The following is a 17,911-nucleotide window of genomic DNA, read 5'->3' on the forward strand; positions in this document are numbered from 1 at the left end:
TAATGCTGAGCAAAAATAGCCAATACTCTATTAAAATTAATACGAAAAGACGTTGTTACCCTTTCTTCATGAGTGCTGTGTAAAAATTAAGGACATGGTGTCCTTAACATTTACACTGCACACGTGAAGTTAAGGACGCCGTGTCCTTAATATTTACACTGCACATATAAAGTTAAGGACATGATGTCCTAAAGTTTAACAACGGAAGGTGCAAATACAAGATACTTTGTCCTTAATATTTACACAACATTCATGAAGTTAAGGATACCATGTCCTTAATATTTACACAACACTTATAAAATTAAGGACACTATATCCTTAATATTTACACTACACACATGAAGTTAAGGACATCATGTACTTAACATTTAAACTGTACATATGAAGTCAAGGACATGAGGTCCTAAAGTTTAACAATAAAAGTTGCAAATATAAGTTAAGGATATTATATTTTTAATATTTATAGTGCACATATAAAATTAATGACATGATGTTCTAAAGCGTAAGCGTAAATATAACATACTTTGTCCTAAATATTTAAATGACCCATGAAGTTAAACGACTGCTGTCACTATTTACACACACAGCACCCATGTCTTAGCAAAGGGGTAATTAGTGACTAATTGTGCACTTCCCCTCATTTGTCTCACTCTCAGATCGGGATAGAAAGACAATTCACACCTACACACAGACTCACACACACGCAATTCAGGGAGTTAAAGGGAAAAATCAGAAGCACACACGAAATGGTTGAAACAAGAGAACTGAGCAACTGGAATTTTGAATTGAGATATGAAAGCTAATTCTCTTTCATGGGTTTTTCAAAAGAGATGTGGAATCCAAACTTATTGCTGCTTTTCTCCCTTTGAGTTGTTGAGCTTCATCTTAAAGTTTTTTTCTGACCTTTATTTGGTTCAGCTTTTATTGTTTCCGCTGCTGTCGAGGTAAATTCCTTCCTTAAATTATGCTTCTGTTTGATTTTGATGTCATGAAATTATAAGAATATGTATGCTTTGAACTTGAATTGAGATCCGTGAGTGTTTGTTATTGAATAGGCGTTAATGTTACATTTCGCTTTGAATCTAAGATGATTCGGTCACTATATTCCATATGCTTGCTTTGAATATGTCAGATTTCTATCGGAGTATGCTAATTAGTGACTAAAGAGCTTTTTGTATTTTGAAATCAGTTGTGTTAGAAGTCACGTTTTGCAGATCTAATTAATGTTCAAACTGTTTGGTTAATTAAATTCTGGGAACACTTATGGAACCAACTGAAGTTCATGTATAAAAGTGTCAATATAAAGGGCAGAGTTTAAGAATTGGTCATTTATGACATGTATGGTTTGTAATATTAATTTCAATTGTTGAAACATCAAATCTGTGTAGCCATTTAGTTGTAATTTGAGATTTCCTCCATATGAGTAGTTCATCCTTTAATTCATGAGTACTTTGTTTGATAAAAATGGTTCAAATTAGTATTGTAAATGTTAAGTAAATGTACATTTTCATCACAGGTGATTAGAGACAAAAGAAATTCAATGTTTGGACATGCTAGGCCTCAATAGGGGCCAAAATTGATTTACTTGGGCCACCGCCCAATACGTTGAATTAACTTAAAGAGTCAAATGGACTCTGAAACTCATTAGGTCGCTGCTGTTCATGAGTGGCCCCAGTCATGCACCAAACATGTTAATCAATATTATTAATAAAATAGTAGTGCGGCAGTTGTTTGTCAAACGCCTTGTTAGGTCCAAACATAGTTACCTCAACCGATTGCCCATTTCACTACCCAACAGCAACAACTCTACTAGCTTAATCAATTTTGTAGTTTGGCCACAATAAATCATTCCATAATTCTTAAACCTTCATGCTTGATCTCAAACTTAGGAAAATAATCACTCATGAACCTCGTAGCTTGCTTTAGGCACGATTAATAAATCATTGTGACTATGGGTATGATTCCCGTGGCATAGTCACGTAAACCCCAACTCGAGTGCGCGTTTCACGCGACTCGACCATAACTTCAAAAATAATAATAATAAACATGTTGTAAATCGCGGGTGCGTTTCACGTGGCGCAGTTTGCAATGTGTGCTAGAACGACAAGTGTACGACATCGTAACTTGTTCAAGAAATAACTCCATAAATATTAAAAAGCGGTTAAATATTTAATTAAAAACGATAAAAGATAAAATGCACAATAGGTTTTGAACATGTAATAAATCAGATAATTAGGCCAATTATTAATTGTTGAGCGACCGTGCTAAAACCATGGAACTCTGGACTGCCTCACACCTTCTCCCGGGTTAACAGAATTCCTTACCCGGTCTTCTGTGTTCGCGGACCATAAAATAGAGTCAATTTTTCTCGATTTGGGATTTTAAAATAAACCGGTGACTTGGGACACCATAATAATTATCTCAAGTGGCGACTCTAATTAAATAAATAATCCCATTTCGAATAATGTCACTTTAATTGGAAAAACTCACTATTCCTCGGAAAAAGGAGATGTGACAAGTATAACAATAGAGATATATTTGGACGAAAAGTATAACAAGAGCTATATTTAAAACTTTTCTAATAGTACGTGGCTATATCTGGCCCTTTACCGAGCCCAGAAACCTCACTTTTTTTTTTCCGGGTACAATAAATCTCACTTCATTGCCCCTTTAAACAGTAACAAGCGCCGAACGCCAGACCTCTTTTTATGAACAGAGCCACCGGCGGTACCCGTATTGCAGCAAAGGCAACACTTTTAGAAGTTATACAGCGACAAGAATGAAGAATAAGGATGAAGATATAGTTGCAAATACAGAGAGTGTAACTCCACAAATCATACACATACCTGAAAAGCATTTTTGCCTCACCTCCCACTGGTTTTTTCACATTCTTCGAATCCCCTTTTTTTTCTTATAGCAAATTGTAACGCTCCCATTTTCTTAATGCTTTGATTCTAATCCCTCTTTTGTGTTTCTTCTTGAAGTGAAAGTTCATGCTGCTGTGATTGAACCTAAAGATGCCAATACTCTAGTCAGGTTTGTATTTCATGTCCTCCCCTTTTTTTTGGTTAATTAATTTTTTAGAGTCCTCAGGGAAAGTTTGCATTTTACTTTAATCAGGAAGTTAAATCAAATTGCACCATTGGAAAATTTACGGCATGTGAAGCGTGTCCAAAAGAAGTGCATTGATGGAGGTCATTTACTATCTCATTCTGAGCTTATTTATTGTTTATAGGCTTCATATCACTAAAACTCCGAAAACTCTCCTCTTTCCTTTGGTTGAATTTGTCAAGCTTTTATCCTTTTCTATAATTAGGAAGACAAGGGTGGGTAATGGTAGGAAGACACTATTTTGGAATGATAATTGGCTTGGGCATGGTCCACTTAAAGAGATGTTTCCAGAATTTTTCAGTATTGCAAACATGCCTGATATTAAAATGGAAGCAGCTTGGGGTCACCATGGTTGGAATATCACTTTCAGAAGAGGTCTGAATGACTGGGAAATGGGGAGAATTGCTGATTTTTTTAAGGTTTTGGAAGGGTTCAAAGGGCTCAATGAAAATGAAGACACCTTATTCTGGCACTGTGGCAAGAACGGGGTATACAATGTCAAATCTGCCTATTTCATGCTTACAAATGCAGATCAGCATACAGTGGGATGGCCATGGAAGAACATATGGAAAGCAAAAGCTCCCTTTAAGGTGGTTTGTTTCACATGGCTGGTAGCAAGAGAAGCATGTTTAACCCAAGACAACCTACAAAGAAGGGGATTTCTGTTATGCTCGAGATGTTTGTTATGTGGCAGAGATCTGGAGACCAACAGTCATCTGTTTCTGCATTGTCCTATCACTAGTCAATTGTGGCAATTGTTCCTTAACATTGTGGGCCTTAGATGGACAATGCCTGCAACTACTCTGGAGCTTCTAAAATCCTGGAATAACATGGGAGGTGTAGTCAGTCAGAAGACATGGTGGAGAGTGATACCTGCTTTTGTATGGTGGACAGTGTGGATAGAGAGGAACTCAAGAGTTTTTGAAGACAGATACAATACTCTTCAGAATGTTAAGATGAATTGTATTCTACTGTTTTATTTTTGGTGTAAAGAAAGGCATGTGGAGAATACAGAGTCCCTAGTTGACATGTTAGGTTTTTTGTAAGTCTGGTGGATCAGATTTGATCTTCCCCCTTGTACATATGGCTTTGCACTGCCTTAGTGCTTTTCTTTTCTTAATATATTGGTACCAGTATCAAAAAAAATAATTAGCTAAGTGAGGTATATGTTTTAAAGAAGTCCATTAAAGATAATAAGCTTATATTGCTTGCTGCTGGGTTTGCATTGTTATACTGAAGGAAGCGTTATAAGCTTCTGCATCTGCGTTTGGTTTTTCAAATACTACATTTTTATGCCAGTATAGATGGCTTCTCCTGTTGGCCTAAAGACAGGTGAATATAATCTGGTGACGGTAGGGTCTTTTTGTTTTTCATTTTACAGGAAAACTTCAATTATGTTTGCTTTTATCTATGGCTGTTGAAAATGATGGCGAGGTGGATACCATGCCATATGAGATTCTTTAGCTTGTCAAATCATACCAGTTGAGTGCTTTCATTATAAAAGTGGGTCATCCTTTTATCTTATAGTTCCAAAATTTAGTTGATGTTTGATATATAAGTAGTTACATAACACCTTTGTCCTCTGTCGACCTGAACAATGATTACATGATACTCGAGTGATGGCTAGAAAGCCTAGGTATTACGCAATTAGATTGCATTTCTATAGTGAAACCAATGTGCTTAAGTGAACTAAAAATATAGTCTGATCTTATATGCCTGTGGCATGTCAAATTTGCTAGTTTGCCTCTGTGTAATTCTAGAAAAAATTGAATATTTAGTACTAGCTCTTTTTCTGTATGTGGCACACTTTAATTTTTCAAGTTCCAATATGTTCATATTTTTAGGATATCTGACTTCCTCATTGAAAATGGACCCTTGTGTTTTTGATTTAACACGATATAATCGTTTTTCGGAAGTAAGATATAGAGATTCATACAACTAGGAAATTAAAATGCAAGGGATTGATGAAAGTTGAAATTGTTTCCAAATATTGGCAAATTCTTAGAAATTGTGGTAAAATAGGCATCTTTGTCTAGAAAGCAAGTGGCGTGGCTTAAAATGAGGACAATGTAGCATATGTGGAACTGAGTCATCAAGCTCCATTGGTCTAATGTTTTCAAACAGGTAGTTGTTCTGAAGTTCTCTTTCAATCTGTTTTTCAAGTTCTTGAAATTTCTAATATCAGTGTTGGTATTGATTAGTCATGTGGAAATTTTGTTTCCTCTAAACAGGAAGACTTCATTGTTTACTGATGGGATAAATTTATCAGATATTTTGCAAAGCTCTTCAAGATGTTGCTTTTTCATATTTTTTGTACTGACGGGAGTGGGTCTAAAGTGTTTATAGTTATAACAAAGGGAAGAAATACTCCAGATTCTTTGCTTATATATATGTAAACACTACTTTTATGTTGGTGTTTTCGTTGTTCCAATTTACTTATTGCTTGTTATCCTTTATCTTAAATGTTTTATGTTCCTTTAGCTGCATAAACTCTATATTTCTGCGTTTAAATCAGCTTTTTGCAGGTATGCAAATATGCTGCAACATCAAAAGAAGAATGGGATGAACAGTGCAAGCTCTGGCCTACTTCCTATCATCCGCCAACCTAGTAAGTGTGGAAAGAAAAAGGCGGGAGAATTCTGCCTATGTGTGCATCTCCTAGGGCAGTAGGGCTAGCTTATTTGCAACTGACCTGACCTTTTTTCTTTTTCCCCCAATTACAGCAACATCAGTGGCATAGCTGGATTTACTGAAGAGGAGTCACAATCAGTTTTCAGTTTCATGAGACATGCCATTGATTTGGCAACATCTTGTGATGGTCAGGTAACTATTTACCATTTTCTCCAATTGTCTTGGAAGTCTGTCTTATTCTACTTGTTCCAACATTTTTTCCTATACATATGTCGGTGTCTATTCCCCGTCCACCCAAGAACCAAAAGAATAAAAGAAAAAGACAAATAGATTCAGGGTCCTTTTGTTTGGATTGGATCAGTGCCTTTAATCACAATTAGTGTTTTCCAATTGGTTAAAAGAAATCATATTTTAGAGCTATTTAGCAGCTATTACTTAATTAAAGCGATTATCTTCCTTATTAAAAAAAGCAATCATCTTAATTTTACCAATAAAAAAGTGATTATCTTAATCAAATTTCTAATGATCACTTTTTTAGACAACCAGAAATAGTTTCAATAGTTCAAGGCAAACAGACCATGTGGTTTATATTTCTAATTTCCTTACGCATTCTTGATTCTAAAGTTCTACCAGCTACTTCATTTAGAAGAAAATTTCAAGCATAAATGAATTGAAGCAGTGGCAATGTTTATATCTGAAAATGAGAATGATGAATGCTTTGCTTGGCAACTAGGAAAGTGAAGAAAATAACAAAGTCTTGAGTATCCCGAAAGGCTCCGGATATTTAGGAACTAGAACACAATTCGGAACTAGGAAAGGGAAAAGAAAGGGAGAGGATTATAAAGTTTTCTTTACCCTTGTTTGATTTAGCTATAGAAAGAGGAAAGGAAGAGGAAAGATAAATAAGTTTCCTCTTGGCACCACTAGTTATCCTCTTTCTCTTTTTATTTTCCATCTTGCTGTTCTCCCTTCTCCTCTGCAAATTTTACATAATTTTGTATACTTCGTACGAAGATTTTCATGAAGGTAAATTTATTACTCAATCATGTTTATATTTGTGATATTAGGCTTCAATAGGATGTATTTTGGTCCACCGGATCAGTTTGACTAGACGTTGTTCGCCTTTTGAGTTGCTTTCATATTATTGTGCTCCTCTTTAAATAAAAGAAATGGATTTACTGAACTTGCTGTAGGAGGGAGTTTGGCCTTGTCTAGAGTCTAGATGAAGGCATTACCCTACTTCATCTCACATTCAATACTTTTGGGTTTTGAATGTTTGGGAAGAAGTGTTTCATGCAACGTGAATCCTTGCCTACGGTCATGTCCCTCTTTTGCTCGAGGGGGTTTCCCTGCTGAGGGGAAGTTATACCATCCTGTCAAACTTATGCTTGTGAGACTGCCTCAAGAGGATGATCTCGAACTGGCAGGGCTATGTGGGTAGTGCCATTTTTCAAGAGGCGTAAGACCCAAGAGACGGAAGAATGACGGTTTGGCCAGTTGGATATGGGTAAATTAGCTAGAGGATATGGTAAACATATGGCTTTCTTAGGAGGTAGGAAGGTATGATGAGTGCCGAAGTAAAGTAGATCGTGCACTAGTCCAAGAGAAGGCAGGTGCTTCAAGGAGAGGAGATGCATAAGGTTGGGTCCAAGTTACTCCTGGATACACCTGATTTGCAAATTAAGACAGTTGTCTAAAGTTGGTCGATGAATCAATATTGCAAATGAAGTGCCTGTAATTTAGAGAATGCATGTCCTTATCTAACACGAGCTAAAAGAAAATCTAGTCACATACTTTGGGACAAATGTGAAAGTTCTAGTTTATCTTGACATAAGTACTCAGCTATCGTTCGCCCCAAGAGATTTGGTCTTGTGGTAAGAGCACAACGCGTGATGTGTGGATTAGGCACATGTCACAGATTTGAACCCTGCCACAAACAAAAGCCTAGTATTTAAGTAGAGAAGAGTATAGGGGCCGGCCCATCTAGCGAGTTTTGGCCCACGCACCATTGGCCTTCGGGAATTTCTCGGTTATAAAAAAAGCATGCAGTTATCCTTCCAAGTTTCGATGTACTGTATGAGTTTGCAGGTGATAGTTATTAATATGTGGTTAACCTTTCTACCTCTGTAATCTTTTAGTTTTCACCCAGCCATAGGCTGATGTTTTCTGATTGTATGGCTGATGTCTGATTGTGGCAGTGTATGTTTTTGCCATTTTTCTATTATTCAGTCCTTAATAACTGTGAAGGCTGTGTTTATATTTTTTCCAGTCATTTAGAAAGGAAGTATATCTGTAGTATGCTCTTGTAAATATGTCTCAGACGTGCAGTATTTACTTTTGCTTGAACTTTCTCAATGAGTTTCTCTGCAGGTGGTCAATGCTGCTGTTATTGTAGATCCTTCAACTAAGCAGGTGATTGCAAATGCTTGTGACCGTGTAATATCCTCAGCAAGTCCTGCAAATGAGGTCAGCAAGGAAGGTAGCTGCTCTGACTATCCAGAAAACCTCAATTCCTCTAACTTGGAAAACCAGCAAACATCACTTTTGGGCGGTTCAATCGGTGAATTTGAACATATAATTAGTAATGTTGCTTGTCTACATCCTTCGCGATGGGCTGTGCAATCGTTAAGTCCAAGCTCTGGTTGCTGGCATCCTTTGCGTCATGCTGCTATTGTAGCTGTCGAGCATTCTTCTGCCAGGGATAGACAACTTTTTCCTGATTACAAACTTAATGGGGAGGACTCTATCAAGGAGGATTGCACACTGTCTCCTTCGAAAAGACAGAACGTAAGTTCAACAGATTTAAGCTACATGCCTTTTATCCTTTATGTCTTTGTTATATCGCTTCAATAATATGTTGACTGCTTGATTCCCAGCAGCTGTATGCTAAATTCTCCCTTCCTTCTACAGGAAGAAATACTGATCTTGCGGCGCGCGCCTAGGGCCCTGCGAACATTTTTGTCTACTGTTGTTTCTTGAGAATTTTAGACAACTCAAATAATTTCAAGAGTGATGATATCAAATATTTTTTCCAAGAGTGATGATTTCGCTCACGTTATATTTACTTTTGACACTATGATGGCGCGTTAGCAATGAAATGAACTTGATTTTTCAAAAAAGAAAAAAAACTTTTACCGTATTGTCTCTTTAGCTGTTATGCTAGAAAAATGATTTCTATTCATCCTTTGTCATCAATAATTTCCTGTTCTTCATTTCCAAAACGTATAAAAATTAAGTTTTTCTCTCTTGAATCACACATGTCAACTTTTTGATGAACAATATATCATAATATACCTTTTCAGATCACGGACTCTGACTTCCAAAGTAATGACCATAGTTCTAAATCAGTCAGACCTTATCTATGCACTGGATGTGACATTTGCCTGGCTTGGGAGCCATGTGCAATGTAAGTTCATATGATTTAACTGTTGTTTTACTAGTTTTTTTTTCTTGCTTAGCTTCAATTGGGTAATTCCACCCATCAACGGTCTGTGCTTGTTGAATACTGCGGTGAACTGTTGGTTGGTGGTAGCTTTGGTTATATTCTTAATTGAGAGAGTATGCCTGTCATTCCAGAAGATTATAGAGGTGCCAGACAGAGAAGGACAATCATTCAGATAGGGGGAGGGGGGGGGGGGAATATGTTTGGGAAAACACACCAAAAGCAGAGAGTAGAGTTTTACCCTGAAACAAGAAAAATAATATCTTTATACTATAGAGGAAGTAGGTCCAATCAATATTTTTCAGGATAAGGCTTCTTCCTTGTGCATTCATTCATGGGGAGTATCATATGGAAATTTGATCAAAACCTAATCTCAGATGACATTCTGGAAGTTAGCATACAAGTCCATATTTGTAGATATTTAACTGATTTCAACTTCACTATCCTGTTGTCTTGCTGTATTAGGTGCGCAATGGCTCTTGTCCATCAAAGAGTTAGACGGATATGTTTTTCCTTCCCAAATTCCAATGCTGGTGCACTAGGAAGTGTTCACAGATTGCAAGGGGAGAGGAGCTTGAATCACCATTATGCTGTTTTCAGGGTTGTTTTGCCTGAGGAGGTGCTCAGGAATAAAGTTGTAGATGCAAAAACTGCTGGGTGTGTTTGAAGCAAACAATAATCAGCTTTTGAAAAGGTTAGGTCTTTGAGACTTAGTTAAGTCGGATAGTAGTTAATGTGGATACTTCTCCTTGATACATGTACATTCGGTCTTCTTTTTGACGTATAAGTACTAAAAGTGTTTAGTATTAACTAGAGCTTTAAGAGCCCGTTTGGATTAGCTGATTGTAAATAGTTGATAAGCTTGTAGTGCTGAAAAGTTTTTTTAAATGCTGAAACTGATTTTTAAAATAAGCATTTACGTGTTTGGATAGAACTGCTGAAACTGATAATAAGCAGTTGATGTGTTTGATTAAAAAATGCTGATAAGCTATTCTTTTGTTAAAATGACTAAAATACTCTTGAATCTTTTTCAAAAGATTATAAATTAAAAATTTCTTTGTAAAGAAAAGAATTAATAACGAATATGGAATGAAGAGAAAGTTAAGAAATTTATTTATATAGGGAGTTGCCCATTTCATTAGCCACAAAATAGGCCCCCAAAAAGAAGAAGGAATGAAAACATGTTGGTTGGCATGCTCCTTTAAGCAACTTCAGATATCTATGTATTTGAGCTCTGATTGCTTTTTACTGTGGGTCTCCATGATACCCTTTATAAGCCATAGGCTGTTGTTTTTTGTGTACTTAAGCTACCTTTTTGCTCTCTCAGGTTCACAATTCAAGTTACACTGACAACTAATTATTTGCCTAGTTGTTGATGATCTGTTCCCCTTATTGGGTATTCTGCCAAGTTCGCAAGAGTAATCTATCCTTAGAGTGTGAGCTAATACGCATCAGGATGGACAAGCTAAGCCTTGGAATTTGACAGCTGTTGTAACTATTCTTTTTTCATATTCACAGAGCTGGTGTAGCCTGAGTTTGTAATCTTTTCCGAGAAAACTGTAACATTAATGTGCATTAGTACTATATCACTCTGTATCCTCGTTGCCAACCAGAGATGAAAGAAAATGAAACATTTATTTTGACTTTGAAATCATCTATAATAAGTTTGCAAAAATTCTCAAGGGACAAGGTCTGAAGATCATTGATTTGTCATGCAAATGGTTCCTTTGAGACAATTCCTGTAATTGACGAATACCAAAACCATCACCTGATGGCAAATCCAAGTTGTCTAGCATCATTGGATTATTTTTTTTCTTTTTTCTTTTGGGTGAGAAGGAAGCATCATTGGATGATTGTTCTATCAATTATGAATATCGCGTATTACAATGAGCAAGGGTATCGCGGGGTGAACAATCAACCACATTTTGATAATTGTTGAAACAGAGATTGAATGGACAATACATTCAATCCTTAGTCCAGTTAAATTGGAGCAGTTCCAGCCCCCATCCTAGGACATTAAAGGAGATGGATATGATACTCTGGCTATTAACCATTTCCATTCCTAAAGTAGACACATTACAAGCACATAATTGATACCCTCTTGCTTTCATTAGATTATCTCGTAACAAATTTTTCCTTGAGGCACAACTGGAAACCCTTGAATGACATCAACTCAACTCAGGTTCTGGATGTAGAGTATGGTCAGTGGTTTCAAAATCCATCTTGAGAATCAGATTTCCCCCCTCTTTTCGAATTAAATAACATGAACTGTACAATTTCTTGAATACAACTTTCTGTAAGAGATAGGTGTTGGATTTCATGTACTGCGGAATCTTCCCAAGACGCAATGCTCCATCACTCTATGTTTAACATTATTAACCCAAAATAACTGCAGTGAACATATAAGGTATTGCAGTGACAAACGGGCAATGACATCAGTTATGAATACTACTTTTATTCACAGGAGCAAGATCAACTGTGTGAGTGCACAAAAAGTTCAAGCTTGGATCTTAAAAAGGGTGAAAAGCCTAGAGATGTCTTCTTACAGAAGAAAACCTATAGTTTCAAAGAAAGAACCAGGCAACACACAAGTCAACAGAAGAAGCGCGTGCTCTCGCGCTCATTTTGGCATCAATTTTTACTGATAATTAATGCTAAGATTTTCATACTCCTTCAACATTGATGCTACATTTCTTTGATAGAAGATCCCCTTAGTTGTAACGACCCCATCGATCGTTTTGAGTATTAGAACCCCGTTTCCCTATTTGATGCTTTATGTATGTGTATTTGATGTTTTATAACTTACGGGGATGGGTGGTTTGGTTTTCATGGGGTTCGGGAGTATTTGGAACACTTAGTTTCATTTTGAAAGCCTTAAGTTGGAAGAGTTGATCAAGGTTTGATTTTTGAGTAAGCGACCTCGGAATTGGGACTTGAGGGTTCCAATAGGTTCGTATGGTAATTTTGGACGTAGGCGTATGTTCGGATTTAGTTTTGGATGTTCCTAGATGTTGGCAATTTGAAGAATTGAAAAATTCTTAAGTTTGACCGATAATTGACTTTGATGATATTGGATTATGATTGTTGTTCCGGAACTTGGAATAAGTTCGTTTTGTTTTATGGAACTTGTCTGCAAAGTTTAGTTGTGATTCGAAGTGTTTAAGCATGAATCAGACACTTAGTTGGAAGTTTAGAAGTTCTTGAACTTAAGAGAAGTTCAAGTTGTGATTTGATCTTTGATTCATAGATTTAGTGATTTAGTATGTGTTTGGAAGATTTGGATAGGTTCGAGTAGTATTTATGCACTTGTTAGTATGATTGGACGGGGTCTCGGTGGCTCGAATAAGTTTCACACCACCTAGAGCATGTTTGAAGTTGGCAGATTTTTGCTGGTGTCTGGTGTGCTTCGCGATCGTGGAGCAGGCCTCGCGATTGCAGAGTGTTATTTGGATCTGGGGAAGATTTGTTCTTCGCGTTCGCAATGGGGCAGTCGCATTCGCAAAGCGGAGCAGAGAGCTGGAAGTTTGGCCTTCGCGTTCATGAAGGAAGGGACGTGCTCGCGGAGGAGGCAGGACTGGAAGGTCGCAGAGGGTCAGTGTCGCGTTCGCGAAGGTTTGGCAGGCAAGGCATCGTGATTGCGAGGGTACTTCCGCGATCACAAAGGAGAAATTTTTGGCAGAAGCATTTTGTGGTTCGCGAACGCGAGGCTTGGGCCGTGTTCCCGAAGAGTACCCCTTGGCTGTACATTTAGGTGGGGATTTCAGGATTTTTACTCAATTTTTCATATTTGAACTCTAACTTGGAGAGTGACAATTTCTCAATGGAAGTTTCATACAAGACCAAGGGTTATGTGATTTTTACTCATATTTCAAGAATCCTTATAAATTATTAACACAAAAAATATGGGAGTTTGAGATAAAATTTAGGGTTTTTGCCTACAACTTAAGAGAGTGAACATTGAGGTTTTGAGCTATGATTTGGACTTGAATTTGGAAACTAAACACATATTTGGACTTGTGGGGTTATGGATAGTCGGGATCTACCCCTTGACTCGGGTTTTGACCATGTGAGTCCGGGTTGACTTTTTAAAAATTAATTAAAAATTAATGTTACATTTTTGGAATTGATTCCTATGATATTTTTTTTGACTCTATTAAGTATTATTTTGCTAGATTCGAACTGGTTGAAGGTGATTGCTAAAAGAAAGGCGATTTGGAGGGTTGATTGGTTTTTCTAAGGTAAGTATCTTGCCTAACCTTGTTATGAGGGAATAACCCTTAGGATATGACCTTGTTCGCCTAATTGTAATATGCGGAAAGAGACATATGCAAGGCGAATAGTGTATATACGGGTTCTATGTATGATTCATGACCGGATTAGACTTCAGGATTTTTTTTGAGATGGTAGCATATTGTATATTATAATAAAATTAGTACATAGGTTGTACTGAAACCATATTTACAAGTGAATAGCCAAAAGAAAAAAATCTGGTCCTTAGGCCTAACAATTAGGATTGAAACAATATCTTCTGCGTAGATATTTTTACACCAAAAGCAAAAAAGCAAAATACAATTAAGCTTAATCGTCTGCATAGAGTTTCTTCTATCCTCAAAACATATGAAATTCCTTTCTTTCCAAATTGTCCACCAAATACATGATGGGATAGTTCTCCATCTATCTCTGTCTCTTGCTCCAGTTCCAGCTTCATCCCAACTGAAAAGAACTTCAGTAATCTTACTAGGCATTGTCCAAGCTATGCCCCTGAGATTAATAAAGATCTTCCATAACTGGTCAGTTATCTTGCAATGTAAAAATATATGGCTAACTGTCTCAACATATTCTCCACATAAGTGACATCTTGAGCACAATTGAATCCGTCTCTTTATAAGATTGTCTTGTATCAGAACAACCTCCTTTGCTAATAACCAAGAAAAACACGCTACCTTATAGAGAATCTTGATTTTCCATATATGCTTCCAAGACCAGTTGTTAATCAGCTGGTTAGCTTGATTTAGGATCTTATATGCTGCATTCACCTTATAGATGCCACTGTTATGTCACTGCCACCTTATTGTGTCCACCCCACTCTGTAAACCTATGAATCTTTCCAGATATCTGATGAAGTCAGTCATTTTGGCCACCTCTCAATCATTCAAACTTCTTCTAAAAATAAGTGTCCATCCTTGGGGGACCACATTTCAGCTACTGTGTTGTGTTGGTGTTGTGCCAGAACATACATATCAGGATAGAGGTCCTTTAAGCATCCATCTCCCAACCACTTATCTTTTCAAAAGGAGGTTTTATTGCCATCTTGCACTTTGATGGATGAGTTGTTCTTTAGAATAGGCCAGAGTGACCTGATGGATCTCCATAAGCTAACTCCATATGCTGTATTTACTTCATTTGTTATCCATTTGTGTTCCTCACCATATTTGGATTTGATCACATTACTCCATAAGGTTTGGGATTCTTGAGAATACCTCCATAGCCATTTCATCTTGAGAGCCTTGCTATGGTCCTTCAAATTCCTGATGCCTAGTCTACCATGAGCTCTGCCAACTATAAGAGATTTTCACTTGACTAAGTGACAACCCCCTTTTTCTCTGTTCCCTTGCCATAAGAAGGTTCTTCTTAGTTTCTCCAATCTTTGTATGACTCCTGCAGGAATAGAGAAGAGTGACATCATATATGTTGGGAGTGCATCTAAAACTGAGTTGATAAGGGTGAGTCTTCCTCCCATTGATAGGTACTGGGATTTTCATCTGGACAACTTCTTCTCACACTTTTCAATAACATTGTTCCATATCTCTTTGGATTTAGATTTGGCACCCAAAGACATGCCAAGATAGACAGTAGGTAGAGTTTCTACTTCACCTCCCAAGATTAGTGCCAATTGTTCCATATCAGGTACTTCATTTATTGGGTAAAGATGGCTCCTTTTCCAATTAACATGAAGTCCTGAAATCCCTTCAAACAGTACTAGAATAACTCTTCAAAACCTCAGCTGCTCCTTTTCTGCGTCGCAGAAGATTAATGCGTCATCAACATATTGAAGCTGTGTGATCTCTAGACTATTGTTTCCACTTCTAGCTACCTCAAACCCTTTGATCCACCCATTGCTTTTTGCTATTTTAACCATGTTATTCAGACCTTCCATGACTACTATGAAGAGAAAGGGAGATAAATGATCACCCCACCTTAAACCTCTATGGGCAGGGAAAACCCCCCAGGAGATCCATTTATGATGATTGAAAATATGACAGTGGAGATACAATATTTAACTCTGTTGATCCATTTTACCCCAAAACCCATTTGGCATAGCATATTTAACAAGAAGTTCCAGTTTACATGATCATATGCTTTTTCAATGTCTAGTTTACAAAGAATTCCCGGCTTCTTCTGTTTAGTTCTTGAATCCACAGCTTCATTGGCAATCAAAACATCATCCATTATTTGCCTTCCTTTGATGAAAGCCATCTGTTGTGAATCCACCAATTTCTCCGTCACTCCTTTAAGCCTTTTTGTCAAAACTTTTGAAATTAGCTTATATACACTTCCTATCAAGCTTATAGGCCTGAAATCTCTCAGTTCCTTTGCACCTACCTTCTTGGAGATTAGGGCTATATATGATGCATTAAAACGTTTTTCAAAGATTTTGTGGAAGTGAAAATTGTGGAAAACCTCCATAATTTCATGCTTCAATACATCCCATCACTTGATAAAAAAACCCATTGTGTAACCATCAGGCCTAGGAGCCTTGTCCACTGCACACATCTTCAAACACCCCAACACCTCTTGTTCATCAAAGCTTATTTGTAAGAACTCCTTTTCTTCTTCAGATATTTTAGGACATACATCATAGTTGCACATATGTCTCCACTCTTCATTCTCTGTATATAACTCTTTGTAAAAGTCAATGATCTCAGCCTTGATTCTTTGTGGCTCTACAATTGTTTCTTCCTGGATAACTAACTGATCAATGTTATTGCTTCTCTTATGTGCATTAGCAGTTTTATGGAAGAAACTTGTATTCCTGTACCCTTCCTTAAGCCAAAGAGCTCTGGATCTCTGCCTCCATGTAATATTTTTATTTTTCAGGTGTTCCTCATATTCCATGAGAAGAGAGGCCTTCTTCACTGATTACTCTTCTGTTACGGCTCTATATTCCAGAGTAGAGTCCAACATTGCTAACTGATTTAGCATGTTGGCCTTTTGCAATACCAAATTCCCATGGCTACTTCTACTCCATTCATTCAGCTTGCCTTTGAGTGCTTTCATTTTACAAGCTAAGAAGAAATCTGGCCTCCATGAAAATTCAAAATATGTCCTCCATTTTTTGATTCTATCTATGAAGCCTTCTGTGTTCAGCCACCAGTTATCAAACTTGAAGTATGACTTGGTGTGCTCCCAAGAACCACATTGTAAAGACACAGGAACATGGTCTGAGATTAGTCGTTGGAGGAGGGATTTCTTGATGTTCCTGAAAGTGTCATCCCATTCTGCAAAGATCAGGATTCTATCAATTCTGGAGGAGGTTATTTGATTATCCCCTTTGAACCAGCTGTAGACACCTCCTTCTAGTGGGAGATCAATCAGATTCATATCATCTATAAAATCTAAAAATTCCACCATAGCTCTGGATCTCCTAAGGCAGTTCCTTTTCTCAGAAGGAAATCTGGTAACGTTAAAATCACCACAAATAGCCCATGGGCTCTCCACCAAACCCCTCACAGCTCCTATCTCCCACCAAACTTTCCTCCTCTCAATATTACAGTTTGGGACATACACCCCTGTTATGTGACATTCAAAGTTCTGCAAGAGTGCCTCAAATTTGCATGTGAGTGTATAGGCTCCAATTTGAACGACTTTCGCTTTTCAGATTCTACAATCCCATATCATCATAATGCCCCCTCTAGTACCACTAGAATCTAGACAAGCAATCCTCACCCATCGCCCTCCCCAAATCTGCTTAACAAGCTTTTGTATTTCCCCCCTCAAGTTTAGTCTCCTAAAAACAGATAATATCTGTGTTCCAGAGTTGAACTAAACTCTTTAATATCCTTCTTTTAGCCAAATCATTAAGTCCCCTTACCTTCCATGAAACTAGTTTGAACTTCATTGATCAACTAGTGTTAGGCTTTTCCCCCTAAATCTTTTCTTGTTGCTCTAGAATTTAACATCAAAGAAAACCAAATCTTCCAGCTCGTGTGCCCCTTTGAATTTGGTTTTCTTGATGTCTAGTGCTGGCTCCATCCTTCTAGCTTATCTACAGCTATCTATCTGCATAAGTAATTTCAAAGCTTCTTCTTCATGTCCCTGAAAATCTACCCCAAACATTTTGCTCAGTTTGAGAAAATTTTGATAAACCCATACAGTCGCATCCATCTCTTTCTCCAGAAAAGATTCTTGGGTTCAACATACTCGACTTCCCAATTTCCCAACTAGAATTGAGATGTAGTTGATTCTCATACTCAATTTCAAAAATAAGATGAGGTTCCCCAGTTACGATTAGTGGCAGAGCATCGTCTACCTTCATCTCTTGTAACCCTTTTCCTTCTTCTTCTCTTGGCTCCTCTAGCATCAGCATCTCCGCATGTGGTGAACTCTCCAAGTTTGCAACTATATCAACAAATCTCTGTTGACTTACCTGGTTGGCTTCTTGATGTGAATGCAAAATAACTTTCGTCTCTTCTAGAAAAAAATCGAACCTTGTGATCTATGTGGGCT

At 37.4% G+C, this 17,911-nt stretch overlaps 1 protein-coding gene across 16 annotated transcripts; it reads left to right on the forward strand.

Moving 5' to 3' along the window:
- Positions 1 to 570: 570 nt before the first annotated feature.
- On the forward strand, positions 571 to 10,929 carry LOC138906994 (tRNA-specific adenosine deaminase TAD3-like). 16 transcript variants are annotated; one of them, XM_070196803.1, is made up of 9 exons: positions 573 to 3,036; positions 3,121 to 3,194; positions 4,493 to 4,614; positions 5,637 to 5,719; positions 5,835 to 5,934; positions 8,113 to 8,529; positions 9,045 to 9,148; positions 9,650 to 9,878; positions 10,512 to 10,929. In XM_070196803.1, the coding sequence occupies exons 5-8, from the start codon at positions 5,893 to 5,895 to the stop codon at positions 9,849 to 9,851; spliced, it is 765 nt and encodes a 254-aa protein (XP_070052904.1). In that variant the 5' UTR covers positions 573 to 3,036; positions 3,121 to 3,194; positions 4,493 to 4,614; positions 5,637 to 5,719; positions 5,835 to 5,892; the 3' UTR covers positions 9,852 to 9,878; positions 10,512 to 10,929. The 16 variants fall into 16 exon arrangements, 15 of the variants coding, with proteins under 15 accessions (XP_070052904.1, XP_070052905.1, XP_070052901.1 ...); XM_070196804.1 differs by having other exon boundaries at positions 4,493 to 4,592; XM_070196800.1 differs by lacking the exon at positions 4,493 to 4,614 and having other exon boundaries at positions 573 to 2,877; positions 2,985 to 3,036.
- The last annotated feature ends 6,982 nt before the right edge of the window (positions 10,930 to 17,911 follow it).

The sequence above is a fragment of the Nicotiana tomentosiformis genome, chromosome 3 (assembly GCF_000390325.3).
Source record: "Nicotiana tomentosiformis chromosome 3, ASM39032v3, whole genome shotgun sequence".
Taxonomy (NCBI): domain Eukaryota; kingdom Viridiplantae; phylum Streptophyta; class Magnoliopsida; order Solanales; family Solanaceae; genus Nicotiana; species Nicotiana tomentosiformis.

Bases quoted from the DNA above. Each gene is read 5' to 3' on its own strand.
- LOC138906994 (XM_070196798.1), top strand. The intron at 5,720-5,834 runs GTAAGTGTGGAA...CCCCAATTACAG, and splicing joins TCCTATCATCCGCCAACCTA to CAACATCAGTGGCATAGCTG. The intron at 9,149-9,649 runs GTAAGTTCATAT...TTGCTGTATTAG, and splicing joins GCTTGGGAGCCATGTGCAAT to GTGCGCAATGGCTCTTGTCC.